The 25,980-nt window shown below is 37.8% G+C and overlaps 1 protein-coding gene across 5 annotated transcripts in view; it reads right to left on the bottom strand.

The window, feature by feature from the left end:
• Positions 1-1,176: 1,176 nt before the first annotated feature.
• The window catches only part of zgc:154054 (Alpha-1,3-mannosyl-glycoprotein 4-beta-N-acetylglucosaminyltransferase B-like), a 32,953-nt gene continuing 8,149 nt past the window's right edge, over positions 1,177-25,980 (bottom strand). Inside the window, exons 5-16 of one of the 5 annotated variants that reach the window (XR_008386643.1) lie at positions 24,394-24,440; positions 21,889-22,002; positions 21,734-21,809; positions 20,909-21,023; positions 19,810-19,940; positions 18,227-18,334; positions 17,869-18,062; positions 14,607-14,685; positions 14,110-14,185; positions 6,200-6,312; positions 1,847-4,505; positions 1,177-1,731 (exon numbers count right to left, since the gene is read on the bottom strand). Coding sequence is in view for 3 of the 5 variants with exons in the window: in XM_053631812.1 (XP_053487787.1) it covers positions 13,865-14,185; positions 14,607-14,685; positions 17,869-18,062; positions 18,227-18,334; positions 19,810-19,940; positions 20,909-21,023; positions 21,734-21,809; positions 21,889-22,002; positions 24,394-24,440 (1,185 nt within the window). In the remaining 2 variants the exon portion in view is untranslated. Of the gene's footprint in view, positions 4,506-6,199; positions 6,313-13,738; positions 14,186-14,606; positions 14,686-17,868; positions 18,063-18,226; positions 18,335-19,809; positions 19,941-20,908; positions 21,024-21,733; positions 21,810-21,888; positions 22,003-24,393; positions 24,441-25,980 lie in introns of those variants that run through there. The other 4 variants (XM_053631813.1, XR_008386644.1, XM_053631812.1 and 1 more) reach the window with 4 other exon arrangements.

The following is a 25,980-nucleotide window of genomic DNA, read 5'->3' as shown; positions in this document are numbered from 1 at the left end:
TGTGAATATGAGGAAATGAAAGCTGAAGTTCTGATCTCATCGTCTCATATTCATCTTTTGACCTCAAACCCAAATGTCTTCAATGTATAGCGAGAACAACAGAATTGGCCTCGCTGTTCCCCTTATGTAAAAAAATATAAATCACACATTTCAGATGGGCACAAGTTTAAATCAACATGCTTTGTTTTCACCACGTTTGATCACACCTGAAAACGGGCTGTTCATTTTGTGAGAAAATCACAGCTGAAAAACGAAACCACTACGCCCTACGTGTGAAAATAAAGCAATCAAATGCAAATAAAAACCCTTGCTTGTGATAAATGTGTGAAACAAAACAAAAGAAGTGTCTAAAAAGACATCTGCTGAAGCATTCTGCATAGAACCTTTAAAGGTTCTCCCATCAGGACAAACTAAGAACGCTTTTTTTTAGCGTCGGAGAAATAGAGCTGCTGGCTATAATGCATCCTTTTGCTATAAACACTTATTATAGAGTCTGATACCTGATGCTTTGCACGTTTTAGAAAATAAAATATCGCTAAAACCTTTCTGAAATGTGAAAATATGCTTCTACATCTGCACGTTTTAAAGCTTCCCCGTAGGAACAATCCGGAAACCCTTTGGTATTGTAGATGAAACCTTGCTTATGAAAATGGAGGCCTCACGATTGAAGGGATCTTTACAATTCGTGCCATGCAAATGAGCTTTTAAACAAACATGCAAATGGAGAATTCATTCTAATAAGCCGTGATTTGAAATCCAAAGTAAACTGAACCAGAGAGAAAGAACCACTCGTACTGAACATCCTGAATTTCAAACACACTTGGTAGTGTCGATACGGTAGTATACAGCTGTTGAAGAGTAATGATTTATAATCCGGTGTTCCTGGGTTCCGAGGTTCCCGGGTTCGAGTCTACCTCCTCTTAATGTTTCTTCCTTATGCCTTCTCAAGTCACATCCGGTTCGTTCGTTAGTGATCTAAATCTACATCCGGATTTCTGTTAAGCTTCTTAGTGACAATGGCTATTGTTCAAATTGCTATACACATAAATAAAAAAAAGTTCACCTTTCACCTTTCAAAAATGGTAGAATATGTCTCAGGAGTAATGGCGAGCCGGGGAGAGTGAGTCTCAAGCGGATTAGCAAATGAAATCCAGTACGAAATAATAGTCACAAAACAAAACAGGAGTTTTTTGCTTTATTGATTTTGTAATAAATATCATACTGTAACAGAAAAGAAATAGAAGTTGTCCCCCCGCCTCCACCCCCGAAAAAAAAGAGGTTTAATTATTACAAGGAGACATCACCTCAATCTCAGTGATGTGTGAATAATACTACCTGACGTGACAGTCAATCATTTATAGCATGGGCGCGGCAGTGGGACAACAAGAACTATCCCTGAACAAGGTGTACCCGACAACAATTATTCAGAAAGACATCTGAGATACGTATCTCCCTACCATTCAGGTTTACACACCTGTAACGAGATTAATAATGTGAAAACGGAAAGTGATCAACTGTTAATCCTTAAATTAATAAACGTAATAAATGTCTGAGCTAATATTGTTCGAGCGTCATTTTGACATCAAGTGCTCCATGTACTTTATCGCTGCTTCGCTGGAACAAAGTCATTCTTCATTGAGATCTTCGACGTCCTCATCATTTTTTTTTCTTACAGTACTAAAGACGTAACGTTTGAGTCATGCTGATCATCATAGTTCTCCATGGTTCCAACTGTTCAACAAAAAATTTTGAGTAAAAACATCAAACAAAATCAATTATTCAGTCCCTCAAATCAAGCAACCACCACGAGGAGCTCGCAATGTTTCAAAAAATAACGCATATTTACCCCAGATTTGGGCCGAGACGTGTCATGTGACGTCATCACAATGTTCATTCAGCCAAAGCTTACTTCGATTCACGTGCGTCGAGCACGAGTACAGCTGAAAGGTCTCATTTACCAACAAACATTATTGCGAAAGAACATGCAGAACTATTTCATGCGATTGCAGTGTTGCTAATGCAAGTAGTTTTTAGCAAAAAAACCAAACAAACAAACAAAAAAAAACACCCCAAAAAAATCTATATCGCAATTTTTGAAAAAACCCGCAGCAAAATCAAGTAAAGCCATAATAAGGCAAGAGGAGTTTTGCTAGGAATCTCTTCGTCTTCGAACCTTATTTGAAGTATTGTACTGTACGTCGCTTTGGATAAAAGCGTCTGCTAAATGAATAAACGTAAATGTAAGAAAGAAAAGTGAGGGACAATGTACAAAATGTTACAGCGGACCAAATATTATGATGAAAGGATCCAAAAGCCGTTAATAGGGATGAAAAATCGAAATCAAGCTTAGTTTGCTCTTTATAGCACGGAAAGTAAGCGGAGTATAACCATAAAAATAGTTAAAAAAAACCCCAAAAAAACCCTACTCATAATCACAATTACCCACAATGTGTGATTTTGTAAACGTCAATCCGATGTGATTTCTAATAAGCTCATTCGTTATGAGCTCTTAAGCAAATTCATATCAACTTTGAATCCATTTAAATCTAAAATGTATTCTAATTGGTTGTCTGTTTGTCAGTGTTTCATTTCTTTCAGCGTTTCCTTTAAACGAAACAAAGATGTGTTTTATTCGGGATGGAAACTCGTCTCACCTGTATTAATAAATAACACTTTCATTAAATCTGAACTTTTCAAGTTCCAAAGTGAATAAAAGCCTAGCTATAAATAGAGTTCACATAACAACCTGGAGCTGGAAAACACTTCGGTTCTCTATCTGATTATAACCATAAACGGAAGTACTTGGATCTTGGAGTCTGACAATATTATTTCAGTATGGATTTCGGATATTTGTATTATTTACGCTTTACGTTAAATAAAATTCTTTTTTTTTTTCTCGCCCTGTGGTGTGTTGAATACATTTTTCTTTTTTTGCCTACAGTTATTTCTTTGTGTTGAATTAACTAGCGGTAAGATAACATGCAGTATACTGTGAAATTACGGCTACGGTTTTGAGATTTGAGAAGGAAAAAATACAAATAAAAAAAAAACATAAATTCAAATTTCGGTTCCCAGGGAAAAAGTAAACTCTTTCAGAGTGGCTGAACTTTAGCATTTAGCCAATCTGTCACACTGATCTTCCTGAAGTGAAGTGACGTGTAGAGTTAGCTGGAGTCAAAACAAAAGATAGGAACCATAAAGTGGTAAATATGTCGAAAGTTTTTTGTTCTACTGAATTAGATACATTCCTGTTAACTTTGGTTGTTAGCTGCTAACAATCGCAAGGAAGCTAATGTTAGCATAACCTAACTAGCTAGATAGTTTCCTGGGCATTGAGAGTTGTAGAAAACTAGCTATTTGAGAAGAAGATAAAACCTATTTTAATTATTTTAATTACCACTCTGTAAGCGTCTACTTTTCCTTGGGAATCTTCACACTGGGATTAATTTGCATCGTCGAGACTTGTATTTAGGGCTCAAATTCTCAAAGTTGTAACCTGTAATTTACAATTAGGCAAATCTTACCCCTAGAAAATTCAAAACAAAGAAAATACACTGGCAACAATGTACATATTTTTAGATGGAAGGAAAAAATGAATGATTTAATGTGACGTGTATACAATTGAAATGAATGAAATTCATATATTCACATAAATATAAATTCATATAAAGTACCTTGAACTCAATTTCACTGAAACTTCCTTCTTCTCCTTTTTGTTGACTTCTTTCTTTCCTGGGATCTTGGTTTAGCCTGCTGAATGATTTTCTTCTTACTGGCTCAGCGTCCCGACACTTATTATATAGGTTAGGGCGTGTTTCACGATGTATATCAGGCTAAACTGAAGTGTGCTGCATGTATATGACATGCAGACAAGAGATTATCATTGAACCAGGTGCGGATTTGATCATAGGTCATTCGGCGTGCTCAAATTCACGCTCATTTACATCTACACAACTCTGACGAATAATAGCAGAGAGAAAGAAAAAGATGAGAGATTTTGACGTGATGTATTCAGCATCTGTAAATACAGTAAGAACTGTAATGTAATGACTTTGGCTTGGAGCGCTATTCTGATTAATATTAATATAAAAACAACTTCACAATAAGCAAAATCTTATTATGTACTAAAAAATAGTGTATCTCTCTCTGTCTCTATATATATATATATAAAATTTATGTATATAAATATTAGCCTCTTCTAGTGCAAATATATTTGTGCTCAACAGTGTTCACCTCCCATCAAGTTCCTCCTCTAATTATAATAAGTCAAAAACTGAGATATAGATGAGGTATTCCTCAGGTGATGATGCTCAGTTGTGTTGGTTGTAACACAAAGCAACCAGGAGCAATCCAAACATCAGAAATGTGAAGGACGAAAGGTTCATGATATGCTTGTTCCCGAACTCTTTTTGACCATTGGGGGCGCTGTTGCTCAGAGAGAGAGGCGAGCTGCAGCAGGGTTCGTTTTTTCCTCTCTTCACAGTTCATCAAACTTCAATAAAGATCTGTCAAATAAAAGAAAATGAGAGAGAGAGAGCAAAAGAGAAAGAGAGAGCAGTTTGCAATTTTAAAAAATTTGTCTCGGTGGAGGAAATCACACCCCTATATTATTCAAATGATTATACTTATTACTGAGTTGTATTCCTTCCATTGAATTGGTTTGGTTTAAACCTCAATAACTCAAAAACAAAACAAGAAAAAGCTATAGACAATGTCAGTTTGAATCGAATGACAATTTTTAATACAAATTTGTTGTGTGAGTGGAAAGTTCAGAATGATCATATCAACGATCTGATTTGAGTTTAAATCTGAGCTGCGTTCGAAAGCCACTGTAAAATCCTCGATATGCGCACCTTCACACGGCGACAGACGCACCATCTGTGACCGCATCACAATAATTCAATTCTGAACGAACGCGCTGGATTTAATGTCAATTATTTTTTTTAAAAACGTGTTATTTAACAAAGTAGAAACTATGACCCTATGAGACATTTATTTAAAATTTATGGAAAGAGTCTCGAGTGTCAGCGCTTTGTAACAGTCACGGTGCTTTGAAAAGCTTTTCCCTTTCTGTTTTATCAATAAAATGACAAGCTGCGTTTATATTTATTGATTGATTTTTTTTTTTGAGAGAGAGAGAGAGAGAGAGAGAGAAAATGTGGGCAGCTTGTGAGAGAATGATGTATATCATAACGTTAACATAACATAAACTACAATATGTTACGTCAATGAACTAACTTGTCTCTCGGATGTTAAACGTTAAAATTTAATTCTGCTAAAATATGCTGTGTGTCCATTCATTAATAAATTAAACAGTGTAATTTTTGGGGTAGTGGTGGCTTGACGGGGGCTGTAGTGGCATGATGGGGGCTGTAGTGGCTTGACTGGGGCAGTATTGGCTTGACGGGGGCTGTAGTGGCATGATGGGGGCTGTAGTGGCTTGACTGGGGCAGTATTGGCTTGACGGGGGCTGTAGTGGCATGATGGGGGCTGTAGTGGCTCGACTGGGGCAGTATTGGCTTGACGGGGGCTGTAGTGGCATGATGGGGGCTGTGGTGGCTCGACTGGGGCAGTATTGGCTTGACAGGGGCTGTAGTGGCATGATGGGGCTGTGGTGGCTTGACGGTTAAGGCTCTGATTTACTGATCGGAAGGTCATCGGAAGGTCACGGGGCCCCAACACTGCCAGGCTGCCACTGTTGGGCCCTTGAGCAAGGCCCTTAACCTTCTCTGCTCCAGGGGTGCTGTATCATGGCTCACCCTGCGCTCTGACCCCAACTTCCTAACATGCTGGGGTATGCGAAGAAAATAATTCACATATTGTGATTATGTGACAATACATTATACTAGTCACATAATGTATATGTGACCAATAAAGACTCATTATCATTTAGCAAGTAGCTGTGGTATAAGCGGAATAACATACCCCAGACCGTGCGATTAAACAAAAACAATACGGTTCTAGTACGGAATTAAATTTGGGCCGAAAGTATTGGACATAACTTTCCGAGAAACGAACAAATATATGCAATGAGAAAGAAAACAATAAGCTGAAAACGAAAACAACGAACTCGGTGGCAAAAATGTAACATGGTCTCCAAATACAGTTTCACTAATCAGGGTTTATGAATGCGCTGGCGGAGTTTTTCCGTCTCCAATAGGAGACGAGATTGAGAGCGTGTAGGGACCTGGAGACTTACTTCACTCAGGACGACCCAGGCATCTGAAGTGGAATGAACAATGAGACGCATGCCTTCCAAGTCATGTATCGCTTTGTCGATTGGTCCCTCTGCTATTCCGTTTACAAAAGAGCCTGCGCACGCACGCACACACACACACACACACACACACACACACAATGATTAATTATGTGCTGAAACAAACTGTAGGCAGAAAGTCGCAGAACCAACAGGCCACAAATGAAGTTTTTATACTAACGAGCTTTAACTCATTTGCCACAGTTGTTGAATCGAAGTGAATCGATTTCAGTTTAATTTAATTCAACTCACTGAATTGAATTGAATCAAATAATCCACCAAGTTGTTTACCACCATGAGAGCATCTGTTTGCTGGACATATAACTCGTCAACACAGGTTAAAAGATATTTATACACAAAATTAGCATCAGACATTTTTACAGACACACTTGTACACGGCTTTTGTAACCAGCGTTCTTTGGGAGCTTTGTTTTAACTATGTTTTATTACAGTTTAATCACTATTAGTGCTGCAGACAAAATTAGTGCAAATACGTAAGAAAAAAATATTAAACAACTATATATTAAACAACAACTTTGTGAACCTTTGGGGTTTTTTTTTAGGACTTACTAACTGGCTGTTATCAGATTTTAATGGTAATGATGGAGAATGGTTATAATGGTGACTAAACGGATGACGAGATCATAATACAATCAACTAGATTAAAATATTTTCTGTCTATTTTCTGTCTTTTATTTTCATAAGTCCAAATATCTAGAATGGACGGCATTTTCAGGGTGCTTACAGCTCTTTCCTTTGCTTCAGGTTATCTACAATAATATTTTGCCCACAAGTAAGTTTTCACTTCCTGCAGCTGAGCTGATTTAGAGTCAACTCGCTTTCTCACTGCAATCGAATCATCTTAAAGTTTACCGACAGCACTATTTGCTCAGATGCTCTCAGACCTCTTGTTCTGCGAAAACAAAACAACGCCTGAGTGTGCTTGCTGTGTATTCACCTGCACAAACACAACAGGGTTTAATTCAAACAGTCTAAACCCTGCATACAGGATTTACAATAAACACACTGTTTGAAGTTGAACCAAAACTATCAATGAAAGATTTCCAAAAACCTTTGCCGCCATCAGTGTTTGTGTGTGTATGTCCATGTAGACTCTGTGGATCATTAACTAGCTGAGAAGTTAGGGTGTGAAGCGTGTGAGGTTTTCTACTTCCTTTTTTATTCGTGTAGCTTTCTAATCTTACAAGCCCATATGGTTATAACAGTGACAAATTAGGGTTAGGATATTCTAGTTTCTAGATTTACACTTTTGTTACTGGATATTTCAGGTCTGGTGGAAACAGGATGTAGCATGGAGCAGCATCTGTGGCAGTGACAGATATACCACAGTCTGTTCCACACCATGTAGGCGCACACGCACACACACACACAATATAATAATTGCATACTTCAATTAAAATTATTAAAAATACAGTGCTTGGCCCCATAATCACTGCTGGCAGTTACAGTCCCCTCTGAAATTATTGGAAAGGCAAGGTTTTTGCTGTAGACTGAAAACATTTGGGTTTGAGAGATCCAAAGATAAATATGAGAAGAGAGTTTAGAATTGTTAAACAACATAGAACAACTGAACAACTGGTAAAAGCATACAAAGTTTTCTATGTTTTATGTTGTTTAACACAACTAGATGGAGTATGCATAGCAGGAAATAAAACCTGAAATCCTAAATCTCATGTCATATCCATATTTTGATCTTAAACCCTAAATGTCTTTGCTACGTAGCACAAGCAAATAAATTGGCCATGCCGTTCCAATAGTTTTAGAGGGGAGAGTAACTGCCAGCAGTGATTACGGGGCCAAGCAATTTCTGGCCCTGCCCCTTAGCCACAGAGGAAGAAAAGAAGCCTTTAGGAGTGTCACCACTTGTGCCAAAGGGGGTACTCTAAATTTAATTGTAATACATCAAGCCGTTGCTGAAATATGCCCACACTCCCTGCCCAGCTAGCAGGTTTGCTAAATAACACAGGTTGCTTAGCTTGCAAATGGACAGCTAAAACCAATCTTAGTTGCCATTTCTTTCTTAGAAACACTTTGCTTCGAACTTTGCTTTGAAACACCGTTGCACTGGAAACCTGAAAGCTGCACTAGACTAAACGTATTTGCATAACATTAGCTGCGTTTACATGGACAACAATAATCCACTCTTAATCCGATTAAGACCATACTCTAATTAAGAAACTACCATGTAAACAGCCATTTTTACTTACCTTAATCTAATTAAGGTCATAATCGAAGTAAGCAATAATCTAATTAAGACAGGTGGAGTACTCCTGTTTTAGTCGCATTATGGACGTGTAGTAGTGACATGTAAACACCTTAATCACATTATGAACGTCGTGTGGGAGTTTTCACCACATTTTGCGACAGGACACAATAGCTGCGTTTACATGGACAACAATAATCCACTCTTAATCAGATTAAGACCATACTCTAATTAAGAAACTACAATGTAAACAGCAATTTTTACTTACCTTAATCTAATTAAGGTTATAATCAAGGTAAGCAATAATCGAATTAAGACAGGTGGAGTACTCCTGTTTTAAGCGCATTATGGACGTGTATTACAGACATGTAAATACCTTAATCACATTATGAACGTCGTGTGGGAGTTTTCACCGCATTTTGCGACAGGACACGATCACACACGGCAGTTTTACGTTTTACGGGGAACAAGAGAGTTTGGACGCGTCCCAAATCGCATACTTTCCTACTATAGGCCTGTAGTGGGGAAAAATACACGCATCTCGGCTACTATATAGACGGTAAGTACGCGATTTGGGACACACCCACGGCTTCAAGCAGTTGTCTATACGGCTTCAAGCAGTTGTGTATTAGCACGTATAACATGACAAATAATTAACTGCACTTAAAGCGTTCGTAAAAAAAATTTAATAAAAACACCAAAAACTGTATACGGTACCATAATGAAGACGAACTGTATGTTGATACGTGAAATTCTGGAGGGACGGCGTGGCGCAGTGACACAATGACGCGGGCTGTTAATCTAATTATGTTCTAAAACGTAAAACGGGAACATGACAGGAGTATTCTAAAAGTGACTCATGTAAACACCTTAATCACATTATTATCTTACTCAGATTAAGGTCAATAATTAGATTACTGCTGTCCATGTAAACATAGTCACTGTTCTGATCTTCTGCTTATTTGTATAATACTTAAATATTAAATGCTAACACTGAAACCAGGTGCATGAATCGAAATCACACAGTTCAATAATGATCATTCTTGTCAGCAAACACACCTGTTTTTGTGTCACTTATCATGTTCTTATTAATAGTAGTAATACTACATTTCTCAAATTATTATTATTATTAATAAAAATTATTATGCTTCTGTAATTAATAATAATAATTATTAGATAAATAGATAGATAGATGGACATACTTTATTGATTTGGGACATATAGCTGTGATTTTTATATTAGAATTAATTATAGGCGATTATGGGGCCAAGCACTTTCTGGCCCCACACCGTCCAGAAGCCAATACAACCATCAGCGCTTGTTCCCAAGGAGATATAGCCATTGCTGAAATACTCTCTCACTTCATGATTGGAGACTTTGCTGTCAAATTTGTTAACATGTTTTGGACGAACCGACCTTTATATCAAAAACTTGCATTGGCTTCATAATGCTGTGATGAAAATTTCATGATGACTGGACAAAATTTGTAGGAGAATAAGTAAAAAAAAAAAAAAAAAAAAATGGTGGAAAAGCCAAAATAGCAGAAATTACCATTATGAACTCACCATGATTCAAAGGATCAGAGAAAAGTGTACGTTGATACGTGAAATTCTGGAGGGAACGTCGGACGGCGTGGCGTGGGGACGTAATGACGTGTGCTGTTAATCGCTCTATGTTCTATAACATGTAAAACAGGAACATGAAAGGAATCTTCTAAAAGCGACTCGTGTAAACACCTTAATCACAATATTGTCTTATTTAAAATAAGGTCAATAATTAGATTACTGCTGTCCATGTAAACGTAGTGTTGTGTTATCAGAGTTATAATTGCAAAAGGAAGTGTCCAATTTTGCTCTGTTGGTACACAAAATGAAGGTAGCCGAGACTGTCCGAAGCGTTCTATGGGCTGTCATAGATCCCCATGTCAAAGTACAATACTACTACTACAACTAATAATAATAATAATAATAATAATAATAATAATAATAATAATAATAATAATAATAAGAAGAAGCAGAAGAGGAAGAAGTAGAAGAAGAAAGGGTGCCTATAGACCTTTGGTCCTTGGCCCCCTAATAATAATTCTCATAGCTCATCTCTCTCTCTCTCTCTCTCTCTCTCTGTAGATCATTAATGTTTGAATAGTTATCTTTCATATCATTCATTTTTTGGTAAAAGATTGTTAATGATTCAAAACAATTTGGAGTCAGAAAAGTTCATTTTGTTGGGTTTGTATTTTGCTCGATTCCTTCAGACTGAATTCAGAGAATTAGCAAGATGGATTTAGGCTAGTACTGTAAGTGTGTATGTAGGTAGTGCAGCTAGCAGGCTTCCTAAGTAACACAAGTGGCTTAGAGCTCAAACAGACAGCAAATACTTCTCTTAGTTACAAACAGGAGTAATTTGCTTTTTTTTGGTGCAAATTTTTTCAGTAATTGATCTATGTTATAGTATCTAGCAGTTGAGTCCTGTTGTTGTAACCGTGGTCACTACTGCACTGACTTAACCACGTATATAATATGTAATATTATATCCTGCGGTATATTAGTAACTATAGTAACTATACAGTTAGTAACTGCACATTGCTGTGTACGTGAAGTGCTTTTTCCTAGGAAGCGATTTGCATGCACAGCTGATGAAGGACTTTTGTACACCAATGAGCGGTTTCATTGGAACCCTGTACGTTTTTTTGTGTGTAAAGTTTCTCATCATCTGCTTATTTGTATAAGATTTAAATGTGCAACGTGAAAACAGGTGCACAAATTTAAATCATATGCTTCAATAGTTGTTATACTTGTCATAAACAAACACAGCTGTTATTCTGTCATGCAAATCGTAACAAGCTGTGTTATTTTTATCCCAGCACACAAATAGAAGTGTACAATATGGATGAACTGACCTGTATATCAAAAACATAGGATGGCCTCGCGATGCTGCGGTACAAATTTCATGACGACTGGACAAAATTTGTAGGAGAATAAGTGAAAAAAGACTAAATGGTGGAAAATCCAATATAGCAGAAATTACCGTTATGAACTCGGCATGATTCAAAGGAACAGAGAAAAGAGGGATCGCAGTTCTTCAACATTGTGTTACAGAGTTATAATTGCAAAAGAAAGCCAAATTTCTTCGAAAGCGTAGTTTATGGGCTGCCATAGACCCCCATGTCAAAATACATTTTATTACTATTACTACTACTACAACTATTACTACTATTAATACTACTACTACTACTACTACTACAGTTACTACTATTACTAGTTCTAGTACTGTTACCATTATTACTACTACTACTACTACTATTGTTACTACCATTACTAGTACTACTACTGTTACTATTATTACTACTACTGTTACTACTATTACTATTACTTCTATTACTATTACTACTACTGTTACTACTATTACTACTACTACTACTACTGTTACAATTATTATTACTACTACTACTGTTACTGCTATTACTACTACTACTGTTACAATTATTACTACTACTACTACTGTTACTACTATTACTATTACTACTACTACTACTGTTACTGCTATTACTATTACTACTACTACTACTACTACTACTGTTACAATTATTACTACTACTACTACTGTTACTGCTATTACTATTACTAATACTACTACTGTTACTACCATTACTAGTACTACTACTGTTACTATTATTACTACTACTGTTACTACTATTACTATTACTTCTATTACTATTACTACTACTGTTACTACTATTACTACTACTACTACTACTGTTACAATTATTACTACTACTACTACTGTTACTACTATTACTATTACTACTACTACTACTGTTACTGCTATTACTATTACTACTACTACTACTACTACTACTGTTACAATTATTACTACTACTACTACTGTTACTACTATTACTATTACTACTACTACTACTGTTACTGCTATTACTATTACTACTACTACTACTACTACTGTTACAATTATTACTACTACTACTACTGTTACTACTATTACTATTACTACTACTACTACTGTTACTGCTATTACTATTACTACTACTACTACTACTACTACTGTTACAATTATTACTACTACTACTACTACTACTACTACTGTTACTACTATTACTATTACTACTACTACTACTGTTACTGCTATTACTATTACTACTACTACTACTACTACTACTGTTACAATTATTACTACTACTACTACTGTTACTGCTATTACTATTACTACTACTACTACTACTACTACTACTACTACTACTGTTACAATTATTACTACTACTACTACTGTTACTGCTATTACTATTACTACTACTACTACTACTACTACTACTACTGTTACAATTATTACTACTACTACTACTGTTACTGCTATTACTATTACTACTACTACTACTACTGTTACAATTATTACTACTACTACTGTTACTGCTATTACTATTACTACTACTACTACTACTACTACTACTGTTACAATTATTACTACTACTACTACTGTTACTGCTATTACTACTACTACTACTGTTACTGCTATTACTATTACTACTACTGTTACTACTATTACTATTACTACTATTACTACTACTGTTACTACTATTACTATTACTACTAGTGTTACTACTATTACTATTACTACTACTGTTACTACTACTACTACTGTTACTACTACTACTGTAACTGCTATTACTATTACTACTATTACTAGTTCTACTACTGTTACCATTATTATTACTACTACTACTACTACTACTACTACTATTACTAGTACTACTACTGTTACGATTATTACTACTACTACTACTGTTACTGCTATTACTATTACTACTACTGTTACGATTATTACTACTACTACTACTACTACTACTACTACTATTGTTACTACCATTACTAGTACTACTACTGTTACTACTATTACTATTACTACTATTACTACTACTACTTGCATATGCTGTACACACATAACTGTACAGGATCTGATATTTGATCATTTGATAATCTGATATCTGATATTTTATCATGTGATATCTGATCATTTAAAGTGCCTGTGTGTTGGAACTTATTTACGTAAATACGGCAGCGCTGCAGCTTTTTTCCTTTAATTACACTAATATAAAGTAATAATAATAATAAATATTTTGAATGAATCATGTATCATTGTGTCCCCTCCCATTTCCATGAAATTAGTGCCTAGTAATCATAGCATACTTGGGTATTAGTCATATTCATCACGTATCACGGAAATGGCAAAAAAAAAAAAAAAAAAAAAGAGGAAGGTGACTTTGCGGTCATTTCCTGAAGTAATAAGTAAAAGTTTAAGATTTGCTTGAGTTATTTTCCTGTGATTAAAAAAACAACAACCTGGCTATATTTTTGAATGAACATTATTTCGATTTAAAACGTACATGAATCCAATTCGCATGACGACGTTTTGTAATGAATATTTTTTTTCTTCCTTAAAAACAATTTAAGAAGTTGATGGGGCTTATAGTCCAGGTAATGCGGTGAATCTCTGCTCATATCTAGCTTCTTGACCTCACCATAAAAGAGCCATTCAAATCCTTGGGTCATGCAAATGATATCTGGAAGTAAAATGGAATGAGAACGACCTGAAGCAAATTGAAAACAAATGACTATACCTATTACAATAAAGCCACCTGAGGAAGGTTTGCAACATGGGAGCAATCCTTGTTCTGCACGCTTCCTCACAGAAACCTGAAACACACACACACACACACACACACACACACACGCAGCACTGATTAAAGTTACAGAGTCTGGGTAGTAACTGAAAGAATATACAAATGATCATTGTATCTGTTCTATAGCGTCTCTTCTGTAAACCAAGAAGTACAACAGGAAGCGTCCTGAAACCACAGACACGCTGACGTGCCATAGGTTTGTGTCTCTCTCTGTGTAGGAGGAAATTGCACTCTAGTGTAAAATGTCAACACACACACACACCCACCCACACACATATTTACTGACCTTGTGAAGACCTTTTAATATTAATACAGCTAGTTAATGCATTCTTACATTTCAAATCTAATCAACGTCCTTACAAGGTAAGAGAGATTGCGGAGCATAATTAGATAGTGAGATAGTGGATAGTGTGCGTGAATGGACTGCCACCTACGTCACTAGGCAGCACCTCCACGGTGGTGTTGTAAAACCTATCTCCATTAGCCTCAATATTTCCACTTCTGAAGCGGTACCTGGACACACCCCCCCCCCACACACACACACACACACAAGAACAGGATAAATTATTAAATGTGACAGGAAGAGCTCAGTGCTCATGGTTCCACTCTGCAGTATTGACGTATTATCAGTTGTTATAAACACATTTTTGAACCCACAAACATAGATAAGACCGATTATTAAAAAAGTTGCACCAAGCAAATATGCACAAGTAAGCCTGGTCTTAGCTTCATGACTGTACGAAGGCATACGAAACAGGAACAGTTGCTAAACAACCGGTTTCATCTAAACAACCTAATCAGCTAATACGCTCCACCAGCAATAGAATACAACATATAAAACGAACAAAACGAAATGAAATTATATAACATGCATCAATCCACATCAACAGCTAACCATATACACTGCAAAAAACGTTATATATACGTTACCAAGTATAAATATCACGAATATCGACAGGTTCAGTTCTACTTTTTCTCTGTTAACCAAATATTAAATTATCACGCCTATTTCTAGATATTTCTGGTCACGCTTAAATTCTTATTGTACCGGCAGATAATTCAGCTTTATGTCATCTTTTTTTTTTTTTTTTGCACCGTAACGCCATAATATCGAATAAAGATTTTAACAGTAACAGTAACATTTTCAAACACCCCTACGTTATATATAACATCTTTCTATTTAAAAGAAACTATATTGAACTGTTCTAGTTGAATCTGAATTCATTACTAGTTACTAGTGTCGTACTGGTCTATTACCAGTGTAGCGCTTTCTGTTTCTTTCAATTTAACACTGTAAGAGATTACAGCGGACTATATTTAGCTAGGATTTCCGAAAATAAAACGAAATTTTTAACATTTCTAATAGTGAATGAATCGAATTTGCGGTTTTACTTCTTTACGTTGCACTTTGAAGGTTTTCATTTGACTCACCCTCATATTAAACCTTTCAAACAGTCCTGTGGTAAAGTTAAACCTGATGTTTAAGACACTTTTACATTGTTTTCAGCTTCTAAAACATAATCGTTATCAAAGTATTTTAAAAAAAAAAAAAAAAACTGGTCCTCAGATAGCAGATGCACGTCACATTATGCACAGATGCACAGATGTCACATTACTTTAACACAAAGTGACGTCTAGGCTTTAGATCACGTAGCAGGTAAGAAATTAATCTATTTATATCGACACCACTCTGTATTTTGCATTTTTAAGTAGATACGCCCAATCATTAACATTTAAATCCTGTTCTTTTTTTTTTAGTTTTGAAATGAATCAGGTCCTTTGTGTAATACCGGAGGTTAAAATCAATATGCACATGAGTATGCATAAAGTGATGGTGTGTAAAATTCTCAGAAATGTTCTCCGAGAAACCCACACTGATTTCTGCTGTTGCTAACAGTGCACATCCTGTATGCACGGATGTCACTGTTTTATGTTTTCACTGCTCTGTGATTGTGACCTTCTAAGAGAAACACTACCCATGGGACACCCCTTTTGTGTTTCTTCTTGCTTTCAGTTAAAATGTCATATAAAAAAAAAAGGTCTGAGCTCTGGTTTACTGTAAGACATACACTTGCTTCAGTAAACGAGTCTACTAAGTAAATTTACACAGCTGCTATGCCAGGATTTATTGAATGCTCACTGTGCCACTGTTTAGGACATAGACCTGGGCCGTAGAGACACATTAATCCGGAGGAGCAAAACACTTTCAGAGGTTTAAATAAAGAATTAAAAGGAATCTGCTTTCAAAACAGCTGACTTAAATGCTGAAGCATTTCCTCTATGACTGTCTCATTGTTTTCCCTCAAATTCGAATTGTGATTTCTAAAAGAGAGGTCACGGAGGTGGACTCAAATGTGCTTAATGTGCAATCTGTAAAGGAACACATTTTTGCCTAGACGGTGCTTTAAAAGTCCCTGGACTCTGCACAATTTTGAAAGTGGATAATCAGATTTATCAGCATGGCAAGGTGCTCCCTTACACCTCCGGACTATGTATTTATTTACGTTTATATGCATATGATAAAAATGGCAGCATGTAGGGTTAGCAAAATATGAGGCGTTTGTGTTAAAAGAATATAGTTAATTGTTAATAAACCATAAAGTGCCTTAGAGATTTTGTGCTTTTTTTAAAAAAAAAAAGAAAAGAAAAGAAGTAAAAGCCTATTTTAGATCTTTGGAAGACATTTACAGTGAATAGAGCATGTAGCAATACACACTGAGCGCGATTCACTGATAAACCACAACTCAGTGTAGATATTATCTGTGTTTGTGACAAGAAAAAAGCTTAGAACTTCAAATAACATGATATAGCGTGTTAGATGTTCTGTATGCCAGACCTAAATAACTACCACAACTAGTCTATTTATATTATCTATACAGAGAACAACAATCTGCTGCATGAAAGCAGCCAGTGATTCACTGTGATAGGATTTAGTGCTGCTAGTGGAATGGTGTTTAAAAAAGGCCACACCTCCTTCACTGTACTGATCAGCACAAAGGCCACACCTCCTTCACTGTACTGATCAGCACAAAGGCCACACCTCCTTCACTGTACTGATCAGCACAAAGGCCACACCTCATTCACTATACTGATAGACAAAGGCCACACCTCCTTCACTGTACTGATCAGCACAAAGGCCACACCTCCTTCACTGTACTGATCAGCACAAAGGCCACACCTCATTCACTATACTGATAGACAAAGGCCACACCTCCTTCACTATACTCACCAGCACAAAGGCCACACCTCCTTCACTGTACTGATAGACAAAGGCCACACCTCCTTCACTGTACTGATCAGCACAAAGGCCACACCTCCTTCACTGTACTGATAGACAAAGGCCACACCTCCTTCACTGTACTGATAGACAAACGCCACACCTCCTTCACTATACTCATCAGCACAAAGGCCACACCTCCTTCACTATACTCATCAGCACAAAGGCCACACCTCCTTCACTGTAATGACGCAAAGGCCGCACCTCGTTCACTGTACTGACAGACAAAGGCCACACCTCCTTCACTATACTGATCAGTGCAAAGGCCACACCTCCTGCACTGTACTGAAAAACAAAGGCCACACCTCCTTCACTGTACTAACAGGCACAAAGGCCACACCTCCTTCACTGGGACTAATGGGAAACGGGGGCCAAACCTAAACCGACCTGACTTCAATATGCTCGTGTGCTGCTCTGACCTTTTAACGGTTTGAGGCGTGTTGAACATGATAAAGATGTAATCTCCTATGTTGGGTGTGAAAGCCCACAGGAAGTCTTCGCCTCGATAAGCCCTGTCCAGAGAATGACTCTGATAATAAGTCAAACTGCTGTTCAGCATGGCAGGAGGGTTCTGGTGGGCTTTATACAGGACCTGCTTCCCAAAGTCTTTATCCTGTAAAATACCACACACACACACACACACACACAAGGACAGATCGACCTTTAGTATAAAGATAATATAGTAGATAATTACTCATGCTATTTTCAGATTAACATGTGACAATGACTCCTAAGATGTGAGAATGACAGGAAAAGAGAAGAAAGACAATGACTCACTTTCAGATTCTGTATTTTGCCAGGAAGGGAGGAGTGCACACCCACATGCTGAAACAGGGAGGGCTTGAACGTGCGCTTCAGCTTTGCCTTTTCACCATTGCAGTGTTTCTGTAAAACAGGAACAAACCACTTCCAAATCTCATTTCAATATACCTCCTCACATCTTTCCTAACTTCTAAATGTTTGTATCTCTTTCGTTTTTTTCGTAAATGTATCCTGAAAACTAATTCGCTACTGTATAAATAAGTTGCTACTATATCCATACACAACCCAATAAACTGCCAAATCAGTGTTTACTCAACACATTTACTCAACTCCAGATTTATTGGCACCCTTCATAAAAACAGCCCAATAACACACACAGTATCTGGAGAAAGATGAACTTTAGTCTCTAAGTGTACCCGTACATGGTGATAAACATGGTCTTATACGCTGGGCAGTAAATGAAGACAGTCTGAGATGTTAGTAGATGCAGGTAACAGCTTGAAATATGAACACACAGCGTGTAACTCTCAGAACGGGCGTCTGTATTACGTAACAGATGCCCGTTCTGAGAGTTACACGCTGTCCTGTTCATATTTCAAGCTGTTACCTGTATCTACTAACATCTCTGACTGTCTGACTGTTTTATTCCCGTCCCGGATTCTCACGGGACGGGAATAAAACCAACTAAATGATGTAAACTTACGTCTATAAATATAAAGATAATAACTGTATAAGTGGGATTTTTTAAAAAAACCCCTCTGTACATTTCTAATTGAGACCAATTAAGAGGTGGAGGAACTGTCAGAGCCAGAATTCACACACCTTGCTGCCAGTGGTTATTATTTACAGAAGGCCATGCCCACTTTGGTTTAAAATCCAAATATAATGATAATGAGTCTTTATTGGTCACATATACGGTAGAGCACAGTGAAATTGTTTTCTTTGCGTACCCTAGCCTGTCAGGAAGTTGGGGTCAGAGCGCAGGGTCGGACATGATACAGCACCCCCTGGAGCAGAGAGGGTTAAGGGCCTTGCTCAAGGGCCCAACAGTGGCAGCTTGAACCCCCAACCTTCTGATCAGTAACCCAGAGCCTTAACCGTCAAGCCACCACAGGTACGAATAGTGGCATTATTTTACGCATCAGTCACCTCGCTGGTGACTTTAGCAATGTTAGTACTAAAAATGTCATATTGTTGATCTGGTGTATGGGGTTGTTCTCATTCTGGAGCCTGGTCTTATACGACAGCCTGGGAGCATCTCCAAAATGGCTGCCGAGTGTACAGAGCTTGCAGTAGAAACTTATAGAGGCTTGAAATCTCGGCAATGCTCTGCTTGTTGGTCACGTATACCCAAGATTAGTCCAACAACTGAATATAATCCGGTTAGCCGTGGTCATAAGGACTTCTCTAGCCATTCATCGGATTTGTACAGAGTACTAGGAAGGCATCCCATGAGGACTTTAAGAACGAGCGGTTTTAAGTTACAAAATACCCTGCAGTTGTTTTAGAATACATGGAAACTGTCGTCAACTTTAACCTCTAGTCTTTGAATTGTATTCTGCCTCGCTTGGATGCAAGCAAAGCTCAAAATGTCTTACACTGTCCTTCTCTGGGTTACACACTTTGACCCAGAGGATGTGATCCAGCAGCCAGTCGATGGGTTTATCCTTGTGAAACATCAAAAAAAACTCCACAATAGAGGGCAGCTCTGAAGTTCGGAACAGCTTTCCTGTAAAGGAAGGGAAAGTGTATTGTGTGTTAGGGTGTGTCGAGTCGATTCGTTTCAGAAGTTTCAAATTGGTGGTGGTGATGAACACAGTGTAACAGAGCGTCAGTGTGTGAATACTGACACCATGCTTGTGTCTGTCTCTCTCATTCTCTGTGTGTGTGTGTGTGGGTGTGGGTGTGGGTGTGTGTGTGTGTGGGTGTGTGTTCATGTTCTCAGGTTCCATATGTAAAAGAAAAATGTTTCTCCCATAATATCAGATATACTTTCTGCATTGTTATGATAGAGGATATTATAAGAGAAGGAAAAAAAGCCAGGGGAAGAAGAAAAGAAGCAATTTGACTAGAGAAGAGATGAGAGATATTAGAAGAGATGAGAACAGATAAGTGAAAAACAGAAGGGAAAAGAAAAGAGAGAGAGAGAGAGAGAGAGAGAGAGAGAGAGAAGAGACAAAAACAGGGGATGAGAAGAGATGACAAGTGAATAGAGCAGACAGGATGAGATGGGAAGGGAACAGAAGAAAGAAAAAAGAAGTGAGAAGAGAAAAGAAGAGAATACAGGAGAAGATAAGAGAAGTGTAGAGAAGAGAAGAGAACGGAAGAAGAGAAGAGAAGAAGAGAAGAGAAGAAGAGAAAAAGAGAAAAGAAGAAGATAAGAAGAGAAGGGAAGAAGAGAAGAAAAGAGAAGGGAAGAGAAGAAGAGAAGAGAAGACGATAAGAGAAGGGAAGAAGAGAAAAAGAGAAGAGAAGAAGAGTAGAGAAGAAGATAAGAAGAGAAATGAAGAAGGGAAGAAGAGAACAGAAGGGAAGAGAAGAGAAGAGAAGAAGAGAAGGGAAGAGAAGAAGAGAAGAAGAGAGAAGAAGAGAAGAGAAGAAGAGAAGAAGAGAAGAGAAGAAGAGAAGAGAAGAGAAGGGAAGAGAAGAAGAGAAGAGAAGAAGAGAAGAGAAGAGAAGAGAAGAGAAGAGATGTACCTATGAAGCCCAGTTGTGAGAACTCCAGGAAAAGCCATTGCTCAGTGTCCACATTACTGATACGCTCCTTTATAATATCACTGTATCCTGACTTTGCCACAATGTCATCCTCCAGCTGCCATGACCACACACACACACACACACACACACACACACACACACACACATACACACACACACACAAAAACATTTACTTAATACTATTTATACACCATAGAATAGAAGTATTAGAAGTAAATATCATTTCAGGGGAATACTACTACATACTACTACATCAATACTACAACCATCTAAATCACCTCTACTCATGCACTATAGACTAATTAATCACACTCGCTCCTTCAATACTAATACACAACTGCAATCAAATCTGATCTCTGTACAAATTCTAATCACCGTGTATATTGTAATGAAATGAATACGTGCTTGAATTTTGTGTTTCATACAAATAAGATCGTAAGAAAAAGGTATGCACGCTAACCCTCTATGCCTCTCACCTAATCTAAATTGTACAAATGTGACAGCATGTTGGGGAAAATAATCCGAATTTCTAAAAAAAACAACAACAACAATTTATGTAATTTTTTACATTTAAGTGTAGACACAATGGGAAATTTTCCCTCGAGTATAATATGTTCTGGATATTTTTCCTGGCAGTACGGTGATTAATTAATTAACCCATTAATACCCAATACCCATGCGGTCAATTAAGTATACATTTGGATACGTTTTCCACCCTTTGGATGTCACATTAACGAGCTGTAAACGACACACGACATGCTAGGTGTGCTTGCTATGTGCTATACGCTATGTATAGATCATCACCTGGATGTAGTATCTACCCTTGTGTTGAGCATACAGCATGAGGTAACTGTAGTCCAGGTTTTGTTTCGTCCTCCATCTAAAAACACACACTTAGTATAAATATATTTTCCATATATGGGCATGGAACATGTTTTAATTTAAAGATGAGCGCGTACTTCACTCTTTCTTTTGAGTCACCGAACGTTTCCTTCAGGTTAGACAGATCTGGATAGTAGAAGGGCGAGGGCGAGATTACTTCAACCAATCCGGACTTCACGTCATCTGGAAAACTTCACACACACACACACCATGCAAGTCAACTTACTATACAATATACTATACACCTAGAGCACATAGAGTCCCCTCCGAAAGTTTTGGAACGGCAAGGCCAGTTCTATTGTTTTGGCTTCGACACTGAAGCCATTGGGGTTCGAGATCAAAAGACGGATGTGAGACGATTGATCAGACTTTCAGCTTTGATTTCCTGATATTTACATCTAGATGTGTTAAACAACTTAGAACATGGCGCCTTTGGTGGCGGACCTCCTAATGTTTAGGTGAGTAAATATGAAGAAATAACACTTAATATTTGGGTGCATATCCCTTGCTTGCAATAACTGCATCAAGCCTGTGACTCACTGACACCAAACCGTTGCGCTGTTCTTTTGTTTTGCTTTACGAGTCTTTTACTGCATACTCTTTCAGTTGTCGTTTGTTTCGGGTGTGTTCTCCCTTCAGTCTCCTCATCTGAAGGTGAAATGCTGCTCAACTGGATTAAAGTTGAGCAGCATTTGTTGGAAGGGTGTTTTGGATCGTTGTCTTGCTGCATGATGAAGTTCCTCCTGATTAGATTGGATGCATTTCTTTGTAAATTTGCAGACAGATTATTTCTGTAGACTTCTGAATGCATTCTGCTTCTACCATCATGAGTTCCATCATCAATAAAGATTAGTGAGAATGTTCCTGAAGCAGCCATGCAAGCCCAAGCCAATACACTACCTGCACCATGTTTCACAGATGAGCTTGTATGTTTTGGCTCATGAGCAGATCCTTCCTTTCTTTCTCCACACTTTGGCAGAGGTTCATCTTGGTTCCAGAACTTTTGTGGCTCCTCTCCTCTTTCTTTGCGATTTCCAATCTGTCTTTCTGATTTTTTACTTCTGATGAGCGGTTTGCATCTTGTGGTATGGCCGCTATATTTCTGCTCTCGAAGTTTTCTTCGAATGGTGGATTGTAATACCTTCAGCCCTGCCCTGTAGACATTATTGTTTTTGTGAATTTTTCTTCACAATGTTTCTGTCATCAACTGCTGTTGTTTTCTTGGGCTGAGCTGTTCCATGTCTGTTGCTCAGCACACCAGAATTTCTTCATTTTTGAGGTCATTCCAGACTGTTATACTGGCTATGCCCAATGCTTGTGGATTCCTCTGATAGATTTTCCCTCTTTTCTCAGCTTCAAAATAGCTTGCTTTTCTCCCAGAGACAGCTCTCTGGTCTTCATGTTGGTTTATCCATTTTTAAAAACAAATGTCAATATATAGCGAAAACAACAGAATTGTCCTCGCTGTTCCAATACTTTCAATGGGGACTGTATGTGTCTTTTGTAGCTCTATAATTACTGACAGATTCATTTTATCAGCTTATCTGCCCTGCATATCTGTGGAACACTATCCAAATATTGTTTGACTGGTGATTTATTCTCAGCACTGACTTTGTAGTGTGTGTGTGTGATGCAGGTGTGTTGCTGTGGTGAGAAAACAGCCACAAGCCACAGTATTGCTGTGGGCAGAAAGTGACACAGATGAAACCTGATGAGCCCTAGCCTGTAATCATACACCTACAAAATGGACCAACAAGATTTGTTGCGCAATGCATAGAGTACATGATTCCAAATGTCAGCAATGCTGTATGCAAATGTTTGTAAATCACTGTCTTTTTCCATCCATCCATCCATCCATCCATCTACATGGGGTCTCAGTGGAACATGAAACATGGGGCACAAGGTGTGGCACACCCAAAGGGGTGAGGTGCCAACCCATCGCAGGGCACAATCACAAACTACGAACAATCTGGAAACGTCAACCAGCCTACAGCACATGTCTTTGGACTGGGGGAGGACAGGAGTACCTGTAGGAAACCCCCATTGACGGGCCAAACATGCAAACTCCGCACACACAGGGCGGAGGCAGGATTTGAACCCCCAACCCACAGAAAGTACATACAGTACAGTCAAGCTGAGGCAGGGGATAAGACATATGACACAAAAGACATAGACTTCGTCTGTATTATTCATAATATCTGCTCAATATCCATTCAACAAATATAAAGCTGTAAAAATATGTGTAAAAACAGATTGCCCGCAAAGCCATCAACTCCCACCCCCCACCCCGACTCCCTCAACACAGTCCTCTAACCATAAGTATATTTCATATCTGTAAAAAACACTGCACTGCCAAGTCAGTGTGTGTGTGGCTGTGATGGGAAATGTCATTCTTTTAAAACACATCTGCTGATAAAGTGGCATGTTGTTTGTGGGTTTCAACTTCCTGTGCTTCACAGTATTTTGTTCTATGTAACCATAACAAGCCTGAGTGAATGTGGCAGAACAGTTGATTATTGCAATATTACTGTTTATTTAAAAAAAAAAACAACTATAATTAAAAACCAAATGAAAAGACTTACTTCTCTTGAATGCTTTTTGCTATACTCTTCACAAAGGTATTGTTTGTCTGTGAAGGGAAAAAAAACAAAAAAAAAAACACAGCCAGAAATATGGTGAGAAATGAAATTAAGTGGAAAGAAAGAAAACAAACATAGTCTGAAACTTTCAACGGAATTGACACATACAGCAAATATATACAATTTAGCAATCACAAATGGCTAGGATCCAACACTGTACACCTATACACACTTTACACAAGCCTACATATGACATAAAACACTTATGATGCAAAACCTGTTCTGTAACCTGTTCTGAAAAAAAGAAAAAACAAAACCACAACGATAATCCTTCGGCAAACTGTACGACCTACGATATTTTACAGATTCCAAAAAGAGGTGTGGTCATAAGCCATGCAGTTTATTATATGCAAGGGGGTAACCATGGTATGAATATTGGGGGGGGGGGTCCAAATCCCCCCCAACATCCAAAGTTTGATACGGAAAATTCGCATATTTAGAACATAGTTTTAGGATTAAAGTTACCGTTTGAATTCACGTGATTTCTGAGTGATAGAAGCTTCCACAGCATGGGGAAATTGTAGGGTGCTGTGGACGTCCTGTCGGCAGATGTATTCTCTGCTCCAAAACGTACCATGAAACATGAAACCTACCACACCGAGTAGAGGCGAGCTAAGATGCGTGCAGACAAACCACACACGCTAACATTTAAACACGCAATCACGACTTTTAAACAGACTCAGAAAGGACGGCTACCTATGGAACTAAATTCAACACTGTTGTAAATACAATTTCCCCACGGATGCTTCCAAGCAATGCTGTGCTGCCTGCATTGTGACCAGGTACCATTATTTTCCCAGAAGAGCAATGACTGACTTAGATGATCATTGTAATTTGATAAACTCAATATTCTGTTTGTGTAACTGGTGTCATTTATTATGTTAATGTCACCATGCTGTTTAGCTTGCTATGTAATAAGCGTACAAAGTGTACAACAATATATAGTGGTAACCTGAAATGTTAGCTAGGTAAAGGGTACCAGAGTTTTCTTTTCTTAATTCTAAAGACAATCTGCCATCACTGGTTCTGAATGGATGACTACAATATGTCCACAACTCAGACGTTAGTTCCATATCTCTCGTTGAGAAGCTAGCACACCCCAGCATTATGCTGAGCCTCATATCTGTAAAATCACTCAGTTGTCCTTAGCCCGAATGTAGTGTAAAGGAAGGAAATGCTGTGCAACTTTCCTCGCTTTCACTCACATTTATAACAGTCTGTCACAACATGAGGGTTCACAGCGAACTCGGCGGGAGGATATACAAGTGAATGGAACGTTAATGGTCAAAAACTGGAACTGACGTTAGCCTAGCCTACTTCGTGGGTGTGCGAATATCAAAATTTAATTGACGTTCTTAAGAACAATCCAAGCCACGGTATGATGCCTTCTATACTAAGCTAAGGTTACCTACTATTTAGGTATCTAGTTACTCACTGTCTGCAAAAAAAAAAAGCTTGTATGTTCTGCTGCACTTTTCTACGCTTGGCTGCTGTCTCCATTTCTTACAGACTGAGCTGCTCAAATAGATC

The sequence above is a fragment of the Ictalurus furcatus genome, chromosome 8 (genome assembly GCF_023375685.1).
Source record: "Ictalurus furcatus strain D&B chromosome 8, Billie_1.0, whole genome shotgun sequence".
Classification (NCBI taxonomy): domain Eukaryota; kingdom Metazoa; phylum Chordata; class Actinopteri; order Siluriformes; family Ictaluridae; genus Ictalurus; species Ictalurus furcatus.
Note: the sequence above shows the minus strand (reverse complement) of the source record. Positions and strands in the feature narration are given on the sequence as shown.